The sequence below is a fragment of the Megalops cyprinoides genome, chromosome 14 (genome assembly GCF_013368585.1).
Source record: "Megalops cyprinoides isolate fMegCyp1 chromosome 14, fMegCyp1.pri, whole genome shotgun sequence".
NCBI lineage: Eukaryota > Metazoa > Chordata > Actinopteri > Elopiformes > Megalopidae > Megalops > Megalops cyprinoides.
In genome coordinates, this window is record NC_050596.1 from 17,351,072 (window position 1) to 17,371,506 (window position 20,435).

Here is a 20,435-nt window from a genome sequence, read left to right on the forward strand (position 1 = left end):
TTTCACAGGAGTAGGAAATTCCTTTTTATGACTTTTTTAATAACAAGAGAACTATATCATTTATGAATAAATTATGTTTTAGTTGTTATACTTGTTTAAATGATTCATTTGTGGTAAAAGACAATTTATCTCAGCTACTAATGACTGCATTCTTTTCTTTCAAATGCAAACAGTAATAAATTTACTGCTTGTACTTAATTTAAAAATGACATTTATAATATATTTCTATTCACCAAGTAGCAGTGTTATATCTTTTTGAACTCAGAACTGGGAAAGGTCCTGCTTTCAAAAAGAAACCTCTTTAAAAGAACACAAATTTCCAATGATGAATTCTGTCCCCAAAGTTGTCTCTTATGTGTTTTTCCTCAAGATGAAGGAAAGGGTCATGTTCTCCTCCCGCCCCCTCTCGTCCCTGTGCTGACACTGAGCATGCTCATAGCAGTGGGAAATATTGCAAATCGGATATCCTTTTCATACACGTGTTGTTTCAAGGGGAAGTGTGTAGCTGGGATAAGGTAGGTGTACATCTGTTATCAAAACAAAAGCAAAAAAAGAATGATTTCTCCTTTTTAGTGTAGTATTAATCATCTATTTTTATAATCACAGATTTTAACTTTTATCTATTTGCTCAGGGTTGACATATCTGTAAACATATAAGGTGTTTTGTCAACCATTTATTTCTTAAATTGCACTTGCTAAATCTGTTTTTTTTGTTCTTAAGTTCATGTTCAGCTTGTTCAGTTTTCTTCAGTGCTTATATCCTATCCTTATGTCCTCTCACTCATTGTCCTGGTTCATGGTTGAAAGAATATGTTTTTTTTTTTTAATATACAAATTTCGCCCTTAAAATGATGTTTCTGAAAACTGGTGAACCAGTTGCAAATATTTGGTCCTATTGATAATCTTGGAGATATTGTTTACAATCAGTGGATATGAGATGATGACTAATTACTCCTTTTATCGTTCATTGTTTAGTAGAACAAATTTATTTCGCCATCACAAAGGCAACAAAGAATGTAGCCACAGCACTTTCTTTTTAAAGAAATGATAAGTATCAGTCCTTTAGAAGCTAATTCACACTCTAAAAGGCCATGATGAAGGGACAGCATTTTGATAACCATTGCCTGGCATTTTTACAATGTACAGCATTTTTACACTCTATGTGCTTGACATTTACCTCAAAGTAAAAGAAATATGGGAATTAAAATTTCCCTGAAGGATGAAACTAGAGGACACACAGTGTGTCAGTGTTAATGTTTTCCATATACTGCATTTCAGTCTTAGAACTGTGATTTGGAGTCACAAAATATATTGCCGGACCGTCTCTTGAATATAATGTTGCAAAATGTTGTCTCTCTGCATTTTAAAAGCTAGAGGCACTCAAAACTTCTGCTTCTTTGTGTATCCATATCCAACATTCTCTTTGCTTTTATAAGACAGTGGCTTTACCTCATTAAATGTTAATAAAATAAGTGGACTGATAAAGGTTTAAAATATTGTCAGAGTCTAGTTTGGTAAGATTTGGCTTGCCATACTTTCTTCAGCAAGTGATGTCTTTACACAAACACATTTAATCAAAAAAGAAGTCAATACAGAGGAAGGAGTGACTATAGTATGTGTTGCATAGTGCAAATTGATAAAAATTGAAAACAGATAAAAATGAGGAGGGACTCACTCTGTACGTATACCCCCTGCAGTCTGGATAAGCCTTCCTTCCCAGGGAAGGGCAAAGTCAGCCACAGCAATCTGAAATGAGGAAGTGGCAAAGTCAAGGTTGACTGCAGTGCTAAGAATTTCCAGCAGAGGGCAGAGCACAATGATGCGTTTGAATAACAGGATATCTTTTATTCTACAACTAAAAGCCAGCAGAAAAAAAAGAATCTCAAATGTTGGATCCCCCTTGCTAAAAATGGCCTGTTACTACTGGTGATCCAAATGCCCTTTATGCTTGAAACTAGAAGAATTTATTCAGTCTTAAATATGCTGACACCTTTCTCTTATCAACATCTTATATTGTAGTTTATGAAGTCATCACCATGAAGTTAAGCACATTTTATGGCAAAATCTTGCTTTGTTGCCAGTTTTTGTTTTATTTTTACAGGTCATTGGTCCACATTGTCTGAATGCATGGCTGTTATATATAAGTACAATATCATCAAGAGGAATATTAAATGAAACATATTTATTTGTAATTGGATTTTTTTTCAAGCACACCTGGATTGGAAGAGTGTGCATATGATGTTCAGACTTAAAGAAAATGGAAATTGCAATCTTCATTTTTATTTCCACAGAATATTGTAATGTAATGATGATGCAAGAGGTCTTTTTTATTCTTTTGTTATTGTCATCGCACTTTAAATATGGGTTTTGCAACACCAATGTGTATTGTTAAAATGTAAGTTTATGTGCATCAGCAGAAAGTCTTGAAAGCCATGTCAAAAATGTTAGTGTTAAATTCTAGTGAAGAGATCCATATAGCTGAATTTTACTGTACAAAAGAGTATGAACAGCACTGTTTAAAGAACAAAGCTTAAAGTTACTGCTGGTGAAAGCTGCTTTAAGCATATAAGGTTGACGTGTTACACGACATATGAGTCGTTCAAGCAGACATGCCTTACAATTTTTTTAAAATGGGTAAAATGGTTTGCATTTTGGTTTTCTTACTCTCTCTTGTATACAGACAAATAATGGTGTGCAAATAAACATTTATTAAAAAGAGCTTGGCTGTTGCTGGTGGCTTCTATCTCACAGTACCACACAGAGGTGTTTTTGTGTGACTGACTTGTTTTGTGTCTATAGTAGTGTTCTCTCCCTATTTTATCATAACATTTAATAACATTTGGGGAAATTTTCAGCTGAGGGAACAACAACCAAATATATTTGCCTTTGAGTGAAGACAGGAAATCCACCAAAACACCATCTTACTAGTACAGTGCGATATTACTTCAAGAAGAGATGATTGTCAAAATGTGATAGTAATGTTTGGTGCAATAATCACACAGATGTGTAAAGCAAAAGGCATTAAGTATAGAACGACCAGCATCATGACGCATTGTCAAACAGTACTAATAAGACACTCTAGTATCTTTTTATCAACTTAAACGTGCATGCTAAGCATTCTGCCAATAAAAAGGGTGTATTTGTCAGCCAGATTGGAGTAAGCAGCAAGCAGCAGCCAAGGACAGGGCAATATTTCAAGAGAAAATGGACATTTCAATTTCCAACTTTATCATTTTAATAGAGGACACGCTATTTCCTCTGATTTTTGTGAAATAGTTAAATATAAAAATAAAACTATTGGTCTCTGAATGAAATAAAGCAATCCAGGTTTAAATAAAATGGTGGGACAGCATCAGTTGTAACATGTTTAAACACAAGCCTGCAGAACATCGGTGATGGGTACTGCAGCTATTTCATAACATCTGGCGGGAAGGCAGGCTTCCTTGCGTATGGAGGCATGCTATAACAATACCCAAAACTGGAGAATGACCCGATTAAATCCTTTATCTCTCCTCTCATCTCTAAATCAAGAACAATGATGAAGAGAATAACTAATGAAAGACTCATCTATTCTAAAGAGCAAGCAGCTATTACTGAAGCATCAGAGTAGTTTCTGAAAAGGTCAATCAATTTGGGATCTGGTGATAACAGTAGCAACAGAAAGCATTTCTTAATAAAGTTAATAAAAATGAAAGCACAGTAGCTGTATTTTCCTTTTTGAGTTCATACTGTACCCATACTGAGAAAACAGTCTGTCGGTGTCATGTGGGGCCGACCAGTGATGAAAATATATTTTGCCTTTGCGAGGTAAATTGTTTTAGTGTATGACACAGCTCAGTGACAGAAACACTGCTAAATATGTCTATTCTTGTATTGTCACAAGCTCTGACAGTTGCTCTGGGACAACACAGTACAGTATTTAAAGCTTTGAGCTGGAAGAAATGACTTCACATCCCAGAAAGTTGAAGTTTTGTTTTGGGTCAGTCTAACAAGGGCATAATGACAGACATCTAGCCAAAATGGTTCTGCTTAGACTGCTGGGAATACACCAAATGGAGGACACAGTGTAGCTGGCCCGGTAACATTAATGGCTGATAAAGTGCTGCTCCCATAGCTTTAGCCTTATCCTTGGAGTTAATGCATATTTATGGGAGAGACACTGAGACACTGAAAACGATCCATATTGAAGGATCTCTTCTGTCAACCCATTTGTCACAAAGCTATTACTCATGTCTCATACCTCTGGAATTGCTGGTGACTGTGTTAGTGCCAAAATCTATGACATAATCCGGTAGTGTTTTGTTCTGAATCTTTATCAGCTCTTGAGAGCTTCCAGGTTGACTTCTTGTTGACAAGATCTCATAGCAGCTGTATTTCACTTCCTGTGTTCTCTGGGAAGGAGCTAGATTAATATAATGTTTTTATGGGTTCCAATGCATGTAAGGGTGCAAGGAAATGAAATTGCTGATCACCTGGATAAGCAGGGTTTTAAAAATCAAGAGGTACAGTTATGAGGTACTCTGAATAGGACAGGCTACAGTTCTTATTAAAAGCCATGAAGTTAAAGTGATGGTAGTTTTTCTCAGACAATGAGGAGCAGAAAAATCTAAACAGGATTCAAAAAGATATCAGATATTATCCAGGTGGCTATAGAGTATGAGCTCCTTAGTTACTCTATGAAGAACATAATTTTTTCCCCAGGAACTACAGCACCAGAAGATAATAGATGATTGCATATATGGAGCACTATTTCTTCAAAGAGCCTTCAGAGCAGTGTATAAGATTTTTTTTTTCATTTTTATTTTCCTCAGGGGCATGATGTTCCAAGGGCAGAGCACAACATCCGGAGATTGATGCTGGTTTCCTAGCATGAAAAGGGCAGAGAGGTTACCAGACGAAGGCCAGGTACTGTGAGCTCTTACTGCCATTCAGCCATACAGACTTTTATAGAGACAAAGCCCCGCGTCTCAATAAAAGGGACACATACCCTGTAGTCCCATGTGCTTGAAAAGACTTTTATTCAGTCTTGTAATGTGGTTACTGCTTTTTCAAAGACTTATATGGGCTATTACTGTAAAGTCCTCTGAAATATTTGTGTGCGCTTTAGGAAAGAATACCATGTTTCCCTTTCCCTATCATTTTGGTTACACAGATTTAACAGCTCAGTTGACAGCTTTGTGTCACGAATAGCAGAGCTGTTGTTAAATTATCAGTGGAATGTCTGTCTTTGTCCTGTCTCTCAGATGCAGGACAAAGAGTTTGCTGACCTGGAGATCTACAAGCAGCATCTGAAGTCAAAGCTGCAGGAGCAAGTGGGACTGGCGGCACAGTTAGTAGAGCTGACTAACCAGTAGAGGGAGTAAGAGAAGCCTTGAGCTCTGCACATAAAGGTCTCCCATCCACACAGAGACAGCTCCCAGTCCCACTAAGATCTTGCTTTCCCAACTGGATCACCAGGCTCCACCCCAGACTCGTGGACCTTGAAACTGACGCCATAGGACCCTTATATAAATGTTAGGTTTATCTTGTGTCTGATACACAGAGCCTCTCTACATATGAATTTCTGAAGCTTCCGGTTTGTTGAAGAATGTGCAGAAAGTTGACATGTATGTCCTTGATAGATTTCTTTTTTTTCCTGTATGATTCATCCAGCACACAAAGCACTGTAGACACAACACACAATTTCTTGGAAGATGATGACTACAGTTACAAAGACAAATGACACACAAAAAAATCACTCAGGCTACTATAAGTACACATGGACTGCAAGGGTATCAGACAAGTGGAAAGAGAGTGCAGCAGTAAAATGGTACAAATTTTCAACAGTAGATTTTCATCTCAATCAGTAGAAATAGCTGAATATGATGATGCAGTGCTTAAATGTGAAGGATGTTATTGGTGGTTGAGATACAAAACTCACATTCATGGTGAGGGTGTTCTTTGTATCATTTATAGCCATTCCAATGTTCTATCATTATAATCACTGTGATAGTCTGAAATGCCTTATAACGCAGCAATGGTATGAGTGTTGATTATAAGATTGTCCACCCTGACAGCAAGGATCATTTGTTTGCAACTGAAACCCAAAAGGTAGCAAAATCAACACTTACCAAAAGGTGAAAATAGCTGGCTGGCTAATCAAATGTTTGCTTTGATAGATTAAAAACCAAACGTGCACAGTGTTGCAGTCTAGACGTGGTATGTGCTGTAGAGACTGCCTATGATTGTCGATGCTTTTGTCTTGTTTTAAGAGAGACAACAGCAAACAAAACACATGCCACATACACCATGAACAGTGCATGTAAATAAATAATAATAACAATCAATAGCTATGTTAGTAGTAGCTAGTTAGTTCATAGCTAATTCATTACTTCACTGCCAAGCGTTGATATAAATTCACGAGTCTCCACCTTATTTATTAATACTTTGCAAGTGAATTGGCTACCTGCTAATGTTAACCGAAACATTGCATCACAGCGAACTGCCAGCTAACCTCAAGGAAGGCTATAAGGCTGTCACTAAACTAACAGACAAAACTGTTACCCTATAAAGTAGCAGTCTGGTGTACTTTCTCGGCTTTGGTTTATTATAATTCCACAGCAAATTATTACCCCCATTCAACTGCATGTGGCTGGTTCTTCCTTAATGCTTAATAGCCGATTGGTTAAAACAGCCTCCACTGACAAATAGACTGGCGCGTAGGTTAGTCCCATGTTAAAATGGTATGGTGAGCTCTTGACACCGAGTGACTACGTTTATATTTGTAAATTTACTAGGAGGTGTGTATATACATCAATCAGTACGTATTACTTTAAGTTTTTACAATTTACCTCTCTCCCGGCTAAAATAATCTTTTCAAACGCGACTCAGAAGGAGACTACCCACAGTACATTCGCAAAATAATAGGTTAATTCCAGCCTGTACGGACCTCGTCGGGACTGTCCGATCATTAATTTCCGATCAGTTCAGTACAGTTATCCAATAAAGTCAACTCCCATTGCTAACAAACCCACACACCTGGACCTGTTCTGTGCGTAGAATACTCCAAAATTGAAAATGAAACCTTAACTGTTCAATTCAGATGACTTCCTTAGCTTCCTTGGCCGGTATTTTCTGGTTATAGTAATTGAATGTGAATCAAGTTTTTACTTTTTAACTGGCTGAGGTGGGTAACCCTGGACATACATACCTGGCTAGCGTACAACGTACCCACTGCGCCAAAACATCCCCTTAATAGTTAAAATCTTCACGACAGCCTTTTTAGTTTACGGCAGTGGTGACACGTATGAACATGCAGCATGCGTTGGCCAATTTTAGCTTCTTTTTCTTCATTTCTTATTGGCTTAATAATTTGACAGGTCGAGAAAGGTGCTAAGTGATTGGATAATCCACGAGTCAATCAAACTGTGCAGGGGAAGAGAGACTGTATGTGCATATCCCATTCAATGCCACATATTCACGAGGAGTTGCTACAAAGAAGCAAACGTACACAAATTTAAAAGAACAATGTTTGCATTAATGGTGCCGTTCATCGTGTACTTATGTAATGTTCCCGTGACAAGCGGTAAAACTGTATCAGGACTTTTCAAAAGCGATGCTGCAAGGGAAAACAATGGACAGTACATAACGAGATTCCTGTTTCATGGTAAGAGTATGGACTATTTACCTATCTGTATAGGTAGCATACCATAAGACCGAGATGTTAGTAAGAGGTTGTCTTCTTTATGAATACAAGGTGACACTATCTTGCCACCCAGACAGCGTTTAAGAAAGTAATAACCTAACATGTCAGTTAACAGTAGCTAAACATGCTAAGATTAGATGGTAAGCTAACGTGCCTAGCATCCAATGTTTAGATTGTCTCAAGTTCTCATGTATATAGTAGCGTGAATAATTTAAAACATACATTTGTATGTGAAAAATAGTACGCTATGTGGCTGTCCGTATAGGTGTGCCCCGCAGGAAGATAAATTAGGGAGGCATCTTTCTAGTTACCCAGCAGGTTGGGTAACTAGCAAGCTGCTGCAATGAACGCTGTACTTTAAGGACCTAAAAGTGGAATCTTTAGATGCTATCATCAGCCTGATTGAATGAGCTAATGTTCAACGTTTCCGTCGAATACCCTTTGGTTCTGTTTTTCGACCATATATTGACTTTTGGCAACCGCTCGAAAAAGTGTCTCATCTTTGTAACATGATCATTTGTTACTGGAGATTGCATGTTTAGTGTTCACGGTTGAGAGTTTTTCACATCACCTTTCACTGACACAAACAGTCGTCACCATCTTCTATGAGTAGAATGTAGAGTTTCATTTAAGAGTTTATGTTACTGTCTAATTTAACCCATACTGTGCCTAAGCTCAGTACATATTTTATTGGAAGCTGTGTCCTCTAGGGATACAAGGTTACATTTTCAATGAATGAGTTTCTGCACTTCATAGTACTTCATATATTGTTCTCCAGTTCAGTTCAGTTCACTGACAACTGCACATTGTTCTGTTCATTTCTCTTAAATGCATTGGGGTATTTAGATTTTTTTTTTTTGTTGGTAAAACTATTTTCAGCGCACAGATTAGATAAAAACATAGACATAATAACACATTCCAGACCCACTGCTTATATGATTAGGTACTGCAGAAACCGCAGCTCATACTGGTAGGAGGTGTTGTTTCTCCCAGGTACAGTGCCTTCTTAACAGGTATGTTAGCTCTTTTATATTATTCTGGCCATGACATGGGTTTAACAGAATAGATAAGCAGTGGGTTGTATCTGACTCTGAAGCTTGCTCAGTTACCATTAGTTATTTTCTGATAAAACGTAGACCAGTGAAATAATTCTGATGTTTAAATGTATTCGTTGCAATCAGTTTTGTACCAACAGTTTCCTCTCAGCTGATTTTATAATTCTTGACTGAGGAGAGTGGATTTAAAACAAAAAAAACTTTCTCTAATGAAACAGAGGGTGGTGCTACTCAGCCATCTAGGAGATATGTGCAGTATTTTGTATGCTGACTGTGAAATGAGGCCATGTCACATTTTTTAGTACAGTCTTTGCTTATTGGTAATCGCTGTGGTGCTTTCTTGTGTCCTCAACACAAGAGAGCACCTCTTTATCTCAACACTCATGACAACTTAATTACCTTTAATACTTAAGAGAAATCTTGAGTTGTATGTGGTGTGATGGGGGGTGTAAACTACCCATGTTTGAAAGAACATTGTTAGTCTGTGTGGTTCTCATTATTTGATCTTCACTGTGTTGCAGCATCTGTGCATGGTAATTGCCCACTAATCTAAGACCTCCTGTGTCTGTTTACCAGGGAAGAATGCCCTGATGGTCTACAAACTGGATGATGTGTCCACAGCGATGCAGAAAGAGGCCAAGCTACTGCTCTTCCAGACGCTAGAGGGTTCAGACAACCTAAGCTGTCTGGAGTACCTCTCTGCAGCTCAGCTTTCTGGTGAGTCCCATGCTGGCTTGGATGAAATGCGGGTCATCATGCCAAATGCCACTCTGTCTGAAACCTACTCAACACTTGCAAAATGCTTGAGAGAGGCGCATGACTGTCTTGAAGTTTACACTCAGCCTTGGAATCTCCCAGGGCTAGACTGCATAACTAAGCATCTATAAAGGATCAAAGATGAGAGCAGACCTGAATTAAATTCTCTTAGCTGTTAAATTCTCATTGCTGCTAACTTGAGAAGCAGAGCAGTAGATTAGATCTGTGTCTCTCTCTGTTAAGACATGGATTATCAACAGATCAATAGCAAGGAGATTTTTAATCATAATAAGGAAAGTATGAAAACACATTTAGTTTTGCCCTGTCATTGTGTTCCTTGGAATATAGGTGGAAGGGACTGGGGGCTGTCATGTCAATCTATCCTCTTATTGAGTAAAACAATGATTTTTTTGTGTAGCAATGTTTGCCATAGGATCTTGATTTCGGTCTTGTGACAAGGGGAAAGCATCTTCTACTTGTCCAAAGCTTCAAGCCAGTTGTCTGAAACACTCACAATGTAGCTTGTCATCATTATGAATAAGTATAACTGATATGACAATGAGAGGCTATTTCATGAGTCAGGAAATACAATTATAAGATAACATTTCAGACGATCAGGAAATTAAGGCAATGTATGCTCAGCCACAGATTATGCTGGGCGTGTCACTGGCCATGCCTTAGGGAACCTGTCCTCTATCTTTTTTTGGATTCTCTGCATGACTGGTGGAAGTGGTGCCTTTTCTCCCAGTAATTATATTTCAGATTCTGCCTTAAACTATGTTTTTAAACTGTGCATTTTACTTGCAATCCATGTAGCTGTAAATGATTCATTTGTATTACATCAGAGGCTGTGCATAATTAATATTACATCATAATGGGACCTTTCTTATATTAGCTACATATAAGAATTTCCCTGTCTTATTGTTTGCATTTGATTCACTCTGTTTAATACCAAATAAGTGCAAGGAAGACACATTGCAATGTAAATGGAGAATGCATGTCAGTATTTTCATCTTGTGTAGTCTGATCATACACCATTAAAGAACACTTGATTTTTCTAACTCCTCATCATTCTGAGCTGCTCATTTCTCATGATAGGTTCACACAATACTTGAATGTTTATCATGGGGGTGCTATTGAGCTCACAGAAATAGGGAGAGTCAATGTGTACTGTATGCAGCACATTTTAAGCCAGATATGAGAGGGTTAAAGCCCAAAGTCCAAAATAATAATAAAAATTATTTTTAAAAATGCACAGGCTCTGTAGCTATGGCTAGGTACATATTTTTCCTACTTCACTGTAGACTAGTGGGTGGCACCATCTTGCTCCAAAATTGCTAAGGAGTCCTGAGATAGTGACAGTTACAAGCCACTCAACAAGCACAAAACAGTCTGTCTTTGTTGGGAAAACAGTGGACAAATTTGTGAATAAAGTCTCTAAAAGTAAACAAATAAAAATGGGAAAATTCAGCTCAACAGTTCAACAAAAGGAACAGTCCTTTTGGGGAAAATGGAGGGCAAAAATAAATTCTTCCTGTCTAAATAAGTATTTTTTCCTCCATTCAGGCTTGATGTGTTTGGTAGCCTTAAAGACATTAATTTCTTTTGTGTATATGGCATTCTTTTAAAAGGTTTTTGCCAAGAATTTAGACAGCGGTGCATTCAAAACCTGACATCCAAAAATGCTGAACCTGATTCAGTTCAAACTTGAGTGCTGAGTGAGTGAGTGAGAGATTATTTACCAGTTATGAAAATAAATATATCGTTTACCCTTCTGAGCTGCTAATTGCACTAGCATAGCATATGTATGCAGTGTTGTCCTCCTTTGTCTCAGAAACAGAGGGCCCTTGTTTTTGTCCAGAGTCCTAGACAGGGGCCTCCATGGACATGTTTTCAGAATTGGAAGCACAAATCCAGTCTTGTGTGCAGAAAATAAGAATTCTCATCTTCCTCAACATCATTTCAAAGGGTTACTACATATGAAACTGATGCTCATTTTATAATGTGATCAATATCCCATGTTGATGGCAAAAGGCATCAATTTTCTTAATGACTTTATCATTTAAATCCTATTGTGTTCACAGTTTTTGTGCAACAGGGGTTAAATTTTCCTGTGAAAGGAATGCATTACTATTGCCTTTACCTTATTGGGTATCTTTATTGAATGGTCTTCAAGTACATGAGCTAATTTAAATTTATTTATTTATTTTATGACAAATGCTGCCTTGCTGTTTAAGAAGGCAGTATGGTACCATAGATTTTTTTGCTATTCTCTGAGACGAGTAGGAAGAGAGTTATACTGGACAATCTGACTGCACATACAGAAAAATGCATGGGTGATCCCCTTTTTCCAAAAGCTAAGATAGAGGCAATAGATGCTAGGTGCTCAGGCTTACCTGATAGATAGGCTTTTGGCTCTCAGGTCTCGCTTGATTAGGCAGCCCTCACTAAAAAGACTTCTCGTGCTAAATCATCAGCTATCAAGCATCAATGCCATGCTTGATGCAATCAAGCATTCCAGTGAGTTTCATTCAGGATACACAGGCAATCTTATCTGTTAACCTTAGCACATAGACCTTGTGTAAACACCACCAGTTTTCTGTTGCCTATTGCATTCACTGTTTGGCTGGCATAATTCTACTTAACAATTATAAGATTTACTGCTATGTTAAGTGTTGAATTAGCATTCTTGTACCTTCTCATTAACAAAGTTAAGGAAAATGACCGTTCTGCAGTGGTCTCTTTATGTTTCAGGGAGCTGCTGTGTGAAATCAGTGTGGCCCAAGGCATACAAGGCAAAAATTGCTTTTGAAGAAAAATGCGCTTAAACTGAGTTCCTCAGCACTGAAAAGCTTTGACCACTCTTGATGAGATCTGACCAAGGCGTACAAGACATAACCCGAAAAGATGCAAACATGGCTTGTATTTCCCAGTTACTCTGAGTTCTGAGGAGCACAACCAGACCATCCCTCACCAGCCCTTCCCGCGGAGGTGGCACGTGATATACGCCGACCGCTACACCTGCCAGGAGGGCGACATCGACGGGGTTCCGAAAGACATCCGATTTCAGATAACCCTGTTCAACCCTGACGCCGCTGGAAACCCACTGGACCACTTCAGCGCCGAAGAGGCAGGTGAGGCGACCTGTGCGCTTGTCGTTAAGCCATCAGCAGGAGCATGCTTTCACATGCAGCACGCTGGCATGGAGAAGGCTATGTCAAAGATACTCTGTGGACAGTCTACTTAAAATCGGAGGGTGTGCATTGCTGAAACGTCAGCTCCATCACACAAGCTTCCTCATTCAGAAGTTTAAATGGCAACCAAAATGCCGTAGCCAGACCAGGTAGGAACACTGAGTGCACAGTTGCCTTAATGATAAACATTCTGTCATTATATTGTCTGCAACAATGTGAAATGCACAGAGTTTACCACTGAGCTCCACTGCAGGATTCATGTCCTTCTGCTCTGCCAGGTCTGCACAGCTTCTATTTCCTGCTGATCCTGGCGTACTTTGTGGCCGCCTGTATCTACGGCCAGCCGCTGTGGCAGGCACTGCACAAGGGCGGGCCCATGCACACGGTGCTGAAGGTGCTGTCCTCCGCCCTCCTGCTGCAGGCTGGATCAGCACTCTTCAACTACATCCACCTTGCAAGGTGGGTTACCGGCGGGTCACAGCACTGCTCTGTCAGTTCCTCCTTATAGATCCTCTCTTTGTACACTCACTGTATGTGATACGGTTACAACACCAGTAACATTAGTACTACAGCACTGTAGTCTTCATTCTTGATATGAGAAAAATTTCCATGATTACTGAAAGATGTCACATCTAAACTTAATTTAGTTTAATCAGTGTGAACTTTACCCTACAGTTTAAATGTTTGGGGGTTATGTTTTGTAATTGTAATTTTTAGGTAATTTCAGACTGCAGAACTAATGGTTTTAATGTTTTATTCTGAGTTAAGGGCTGAGCACATTTGGGTTAGGTTGAATAGATAGATCCTTGGCACTTTGGCATGTATATGTATGTACCTATAAAGATTTCACTGCTGTTTCCTCTGTTCTAGTCCCCCTTTCCGTTTGACGAGTTACTGCTGAACTTCCACACTTATTTTTCAGATACTCAAGGGATGGAATTGGCTGTCCTTTGATGGGCAGTTTGGCAGAATGTGAGTCTCAGCCTTTCATCTTGCATCATAACATAAGTCTGAAGAACACAGTGCAGCTCAGCTACTCCATAGCATTTGGTACATGATGAAAGGAAAGCCCTTGCTTAAGAATAATTCCTGTCATTCCATGCCTTTGTGTCACTGCCGACTGTCTATCTCTCAACTGGGAACAGTAGTTCCCAGTAGAGAAATATCAGGAATTTGAGTGTGATGGTGACACCTTTTTGGTTGTTTTCTTTGTGTTTGTCTTGGTGACCCACACAGTCTGTGACATGGTGTCCCAGATCCAGATGCTATACATGCTCCTGAGTCTATGTATGGGCTGGACCTTGAACAGAAGCCGGAAGTCCCAGGTCAAGCCGCTGCAGTGGGACACGTCACCTGCCTCCACTGCCCTCGCCCTGGGAGGGGTGGCCACCCAGGTCAGACCCAGCCTGCTTTACTTTCTCAGTAGTTTTATGTATAGCCCAGGCTGTAAATGCTCACAGGTGAACTGGGCAAGGATGTGATGCAAGATTAGATGCAACACTATATCAGCAGTTAAATATGGTTTCTGTTACAGAGGACAATTGGGGCCATTTGGCAAAGATTCATTGGCCATCCCTGACCCAATTATAGATTCAAGGGACATACTATATGTGGCACCAGTGACATGTGTATTGGGTGTAGTTTGGCATTCATTTAGAGAGTTAAAGGTTCAGCTTCTGGGAGGGATGGTGCTGTACACTTGAACAAGCTACTTAATCCAGATGGCTTCACTAAATGTTCAATTGTATAAATGGATAATGTAAAAATCTACGCTGCAGTAGCCAAACTGCATCAGCATATAAATAAATCTTAATAGCAGGAATAGTGTTAAAAATGTTTCACAGTTCATTCTATTCAAAAATCAGATTATTGTCTGTGGGAGTGTTCCTAATATATCCTCCACACATCCACATGTCAGCTGTTGATTACATCTGTAATTCTGTCTGCAGGGGGCGCTGTTGGTCTGGGAGCAGTTTGAGGATGCAGAACACCACAGTTACCATGCCCACCGCAGCATGGCAGGTGTCCTTCTCATCACCCTGCGCATCATTCTGGCCCTGCTCCTCGCATCGATCCTCTACCAGATCATCACAACTGAGAGGAGCGCCCTCAAAAGAGACTTCTACATGAGCTTTGCAAAGGTAACCCACTGTTGTATTCTGCCCTTGGGTTTGGGTTAAGGGCTCTAGAATTTAGTTAATATGCAGCCTAATGTGCAACCAGAGTACACTGGTTTTCTTTTGGTCCAGTTTTCGTACAAAATAGGAGACACCTTTGCATGTTTTAATGTCCTTTGCTTTCACTTATAACATACCACATTAAAAGCAGCACATAAATTTTATTATTTTAAATTTTATACTAGCTATAACTAAGAGAAAGGTTCTGCTGTTGGGCTGTGACAACAAATCTTAAGTAGTAGGTGACCTCGCAAGCCATCAAGGCCACTGAGCTTTCATTTTGTCATCTGCATTGATGGGATTCGGCCTCTTTCATGGACAGCTGGTTCACCTGGTGTTACATTGTGCGCTATCTGCAGTCCCATTCCTGTCATGCAACACTGTTGTGTGCTCTCACAGCAGTTACCCACTGGTCATGTTCTCCATTTTTTAGTGAGGACTCTTGAGTAAGTGTTCTTATAAGAGAATTAGGACACTAACAAACAAGCCTGTTTTCTGTCTGTTTGAAATGAAATAAGTGATTGCGGTTTGCCTGTACTTACCTGGATCAGTGTTTAGCTGACCATGTCTCTAATGGTGCTTTGGGCTGTTTTAGGGCTGTTTCTTGTGGTTCCTGTGCCATCCTATCCTTGTGCTCCTGTCGGTGGCTTTCAGTGAGCATCAGAGAGAGAAGGTAATCTTAAAGACATCTGTCGCATATCTGCAAGTGGAGGGTATCCAATAGGCAGATGGACAGCTGTCTTTCTGTCTCCTCATAACTATGTTTTGTGCTCTTTTCAATGGCAGGTCATCACCATCGGTGTGATCCTCTGCCAGTCCATATCTGTGGTCGTTCTGTACAGGCTTTTCCTGTCACGGAGTCTGTACTGGGAGGTGTCGTCATTGTCCTCCGTGACACTACCACTAACAATGTCCAGAGGGCCCAGAAATCGCTATTGACTTTAAGCCCCACAAGGGGGCAGGTTCACTGTGGCACCTGCACTTGGGGCAAAGTGAGACGTTGCCTAAAGAGTGGGAAGCTCCAGGCCAGGGTGCTGGAGAGGAGGGTGCATGCCTGGGCCAAAAACATGCACAACTAAGGAATATTTGCACATGCACCTGACGAAAAAAATGTGTTGGAACATTTGCTGCTGGAAATGAAATGGATGTCCAGTTGGACCTACCCTGGTAGAAGTGTTCCCTGCTCAAATGTTGGAACAAGGTTACAGACTGCTGTACAGTTGCGAGGACTGACGCATGTGATTTATACAGCACATAAAAAGTGGAACTCCACGTATGTGACTCCTGAAATTAGTGTGTGCAGAAAATGTTAGGTCAGATTTATGTGGAGCACAAAAGCTTGTTTTGGTTTTGTTAAATCGAATACAGGTCAAGGCCAAACATAAAGTGGAAATCCTTTAATTAAAGCCACACTGCTGAATATTTCGTGATCACAGATTATTCTTGTGCAACATTAAAATTTTTCAATTTTGCCATTAATTTTTTTGACATTTGGTGTGCGCTGGTTGAAAATGTACCTCAGCTTAACACCTGAGATGTGCTGTGTGGTGTGTTGGGTACTACGAGCAATGATGATTGCTCTTTTTCACACCTTAAAAAGCTCCCAGTGGATTTCAGGCAACTTCTAAGTTCCTGAGCAGGGTTTCACAGCCATTGAGAAAGAACCATTCATTTATACTGGAATCTGCAGAAGAACCAGCTTTTTTCTGTAAGATGTTAGTGTTTCCTTTAGAGCCACAGCAAAAAGCAGCTGGTACCGTACACACAAAAGTAACACAGGAGCATAATACAATGCCAAGTTATCTTATTTTACAGCTTCATAAAAAAGGCTGTTCTATGAAGATTGATAGAAAAGGTAAGGAACAATCCTTACATTTAAAACGTATGAGGGGTCATTTTCGTTATGGTTCTGCAAAGTGCTTCATAACCTTACGTGCCAACAGCAGTGACCACTGGGTGGCAGTGTATGTCTCTGAATTTGATGCTTGAGGTGGTAACCCACAGTACAATTTCCCAATTTCAAAACTTGTGTGATGTGTCAGTCCTGGCTTCTCTCATTCTGTCAAGGCCCAACCACAGCACAGCACACTCACCTGTGATTATCAGAAATATACATTAAAGCCTAGTACACATATTAATATTTGCTATGTGCAGATTTTGCCAGTACAACAGAATTATAATACCATATCCAATATCTAGGAAAGAAAAATAAAGAAAAACCTGACACAAAAAACTATATATTAACAAATTAGCCAAAGGCTTGTTTCTCTGAAACTTATTCAAGTTTATGTTCATTTTCTATGCTTTTAGGGCAATGAAATGATGTTATTTCCTCAAATATTTTCTATGTATACTAACAATTTTCTACCAGTATGGGAATGGCAAAGAACAAGAGTCAGTTAATGAATGTCTGTCTTTTTTCTGTGGTCAAAGAAAGTATGCAGTACATTTTCATTATGCTTCATTTTCTTCTTATATTATTTGCAGCTTGTTTTCCAACAGTCTGGTTCAAAGCTAATACAGTGATCTTAGCTTCTCAGTGATAAAGGGTAACAGTTTCCACAACATGAGCAGACCAAAGTGCAATCCGTGTTATGTCCAAGTGCATGTCCATGTGTATTATGTCTGTAGATATACGGGTTTGCTCGGCTCAGTGGTTGCAGTATCATGGTGTCTGAGTAATGGACCAATATTTTATTTAATACTCTTCTGTGTGAAGACTGCAGCTTAAGTAATGCCACAGGGGAACATATATAATTACAGCAGCAAATGAGCCATGATGATCCTGTTTGGAAGAATTGTAACAATATATATGGACCTCTTTTATACCATGATTAATTTTTTTTCAGTATGAATAATTTGCTGCATTAAAGGATGCATGGAAAAAAGCAAAAAAAAAAACATTGCTATAATTGTTAGTTTTGTTATATACAGTATGGATAAAACTTGAATACTAAATCTGATGTTTTATTTAAAAGGTCACGTTTTGTTATAACTGTACAGTGTGCTATGTGTTACAATGTGCTAAGCTTGCTATAAAATCTTAAGTGCCTGTACGGTATAAAGAGGTTGTATAATATATGGACAATCATTTCGACTGGTGCTATTATCATCATCTTTCTTTCCAAATATAAGATTTTTGTGCCGTATGAAGAATAAGTATTTTTATTTATTATTTCAAATGAAAAGTTTTGTCAAGGTTACGTTATGCATGCTTTATATAGGTTTGTTCAAATGCATTGCTCTTAGTTGTAAATAAACATAAGATCATGCATACTGTTGTGATTAGTCATTTGTGTTAATTTGCTTCATATGGTGACATATTAAATGGATTATAAGCAATTCAGCATCTACTTAGTGTCTTTCGGTGTAGAATATCCATCCTTATCTCAGACAAGTCATGCTGGATATTTCAAAGATATATACCTGCATTTCTTCAGGATGTCTACTGTACTAGACTGCCTTGCATCACAGTAAAACTATTTCCATCCATTTCCAAGGCTGACTATGATCAAACATCCATTGAACTGTCAGCAGTGAATTTCTTACATTGATGTGAAATAATTACTTTGAAATTAACAGTAAGAAATTAGTGATTATGTGAAAACAGATGACAGTTGACTGATGATTTGAAAAGTGAGATGCTAAGTGGGGTGAGATGTTGAATTGGAAGAGAACCGCAGTGCACATTGTGGTGTCTAGAGGGCAATGTTGTTCATTGTATGGCTCAGTTTGTACCACATCACTTCACAGCCATTAGCTCCAGTACTGGTGCATGACTGACAAGCCCACCGAGGATGCCTGTGCGATGCTTTCTGAAATCCGGCATAAAATAGCAAAGGTATGGACCAGCGATTTACACCTGAAGCACAACCATGGAAATGAAGTTTAAATGAATGAAGATCCACTCCGTATACACAGCAAAATCTGCAAAATATCAATATCAAATTAAAACTAATGTTTCATCTAAGGATGTGAGAATGGAAATGGAAAATCCTGCAGACCTAATCTACACAATTACATTTCAGATTATTCTAAATATTTGTTGGAAATTAGGATTAAATGTTTATTTATTGTTCCCTTGATAAAGATCCTAATGATATTATCTTCTGATCTTGTCTTGTCACTTCAAGTGCATGAAAAATACCTTAAGTTATCACTGAAGGTCAACACACGCTCTGACTTGCAGATATTTTCTATTTTCACCATAATGAAATGTAATGAATATGTACACTGCTCATCATATAGTTACTTAACGTGTTTTTTGAACTTGTCACTGAAAAACTGATATTTCCAATACAAATACACCTGCTTAATACCATCTCAGTCAATATCCCAAGCTTCATTTTTTCAAGGCTGTTTGACACTCACCATTGGTTTCAGTGTTAAAATGACTTATTATTATTATTATTATAATGTGCCATTGTGTGTCCCATTTATTAACTTTTTAACTATTTATTAAGGTACATACTTTGGCTGTTCACAATGTTTCCACAGCTATCAACGTCAGCGGGACTGTCATCAGTAGTTAGCTGATGATATCCCTTCAGTCATAACTGCTGAAAATGTCTGCACATCTTCTTGTCTCAAAGCAGTTAAACAATGTACATTTTTTTCGAATAAGGTTAAACTATAGATAATCTTCCCTTTTCATTTTAAGTCCTGATATGACATCTAAAACAGGATCAGCTGTCTCAAACTATGGCCAAGTAGTGACAAGTCACAAACTTTACTATCTTTCTTGCTGCGTCACTGGTTATGTTTCTATCAGTGTTTCTGGACTCGAGTCTGAAGAGTCAATGTATGAGAACTGTGCAAAACTCCTGACATAGACAGGTGCAGTTGCATTTAACTACAAAAAACTTCCTACATGATAATCCCCAAAGGAGTTTAGTTTAGTTTAGTTTGAATCCACATTTGCATGCCTGGAAAGTTGTTTCAGTTGTCCTTAGAAAGTCTGAATGTATTAACCAGCTACAAAAACAGACAAGTAGTTGGACAAGCATTGGGTAGTGTTGTTCCTCGTGTCCTCTGCCTACTTAATTATCAACAGCATAGCCAAAATCGTGCCTATACAGCTTTCAGATCCTGATACCTTTTCAATGAATTTGTATCATGCTGTTCATTTATTTGATTTTGTCCCTTGCTAGGTTTAGCAAATTTTGCTTATTTTGAGGAATACTGTACAAGCTTTCAGATCCTTATACCTTTTCATTGGATATGTAGTCGTGCTGTTCATTTATTTGATTTTGTCCCTTGCTACATTTAGAACATTTTGCTTATTTTGAGGAATACTGTACAGACATTAACATGCTCTTATGGTAGTATTTACATGCCATTAAAGTCATATATTAATATCACATGGCATAAGGACATAAAAGGACATAAGTGGATTACACCAACATACTTATTAGCTTGAAAGTAACTAAATCAGGACATAATTATATATCATAAATTAGGCATATAGTATTCCTCAGACCAATCCCTTGAGGGGTTTTAAAATCAGAAATACTTTCAGCAGTAATACATTCCCATGGCATGACTCTAAACTACATACTATATGTTTTTC

At 38.7% G+C, this 20,435-nt stretch overlaps 1 protein-coding gene across 1 annotated transcript; it reads left to right on the forward strand.

The window, feature by feature from the left end:
* Positions 1-7,465: 7,465 nt before the first annotated feature.
* On the forward strand, positions 7,466-16,267 carry LOC118789510 (integral membrane protein GPR180-like). The gene is made up of 9 exons (XM_036545974.1): positions 7,466-7,645; positions 9,316-9,456; positions 12,429-12,629; positions 12,968-13,148; positions 13,612-13,661; positions 13,926-14,083; positions 14,639-14,830; positions 15,462-15,539; positions 15,653-16,267. The coding sequence occupies exons 1-9, from the start codon at positions 7,507-7,509 to the stop codon at positions 15,803-15,805; spliced, it is 1,293 nt and encodes a 430-aa protein (XP_036401867.1). The 5' UTR covers positions 7,466-7,506; the 3' UTR covers positions 15,806-16,267.
* The last annotated feature ends 4,168 nt before the right edge of the window (positions 16,268-20,435 follow it).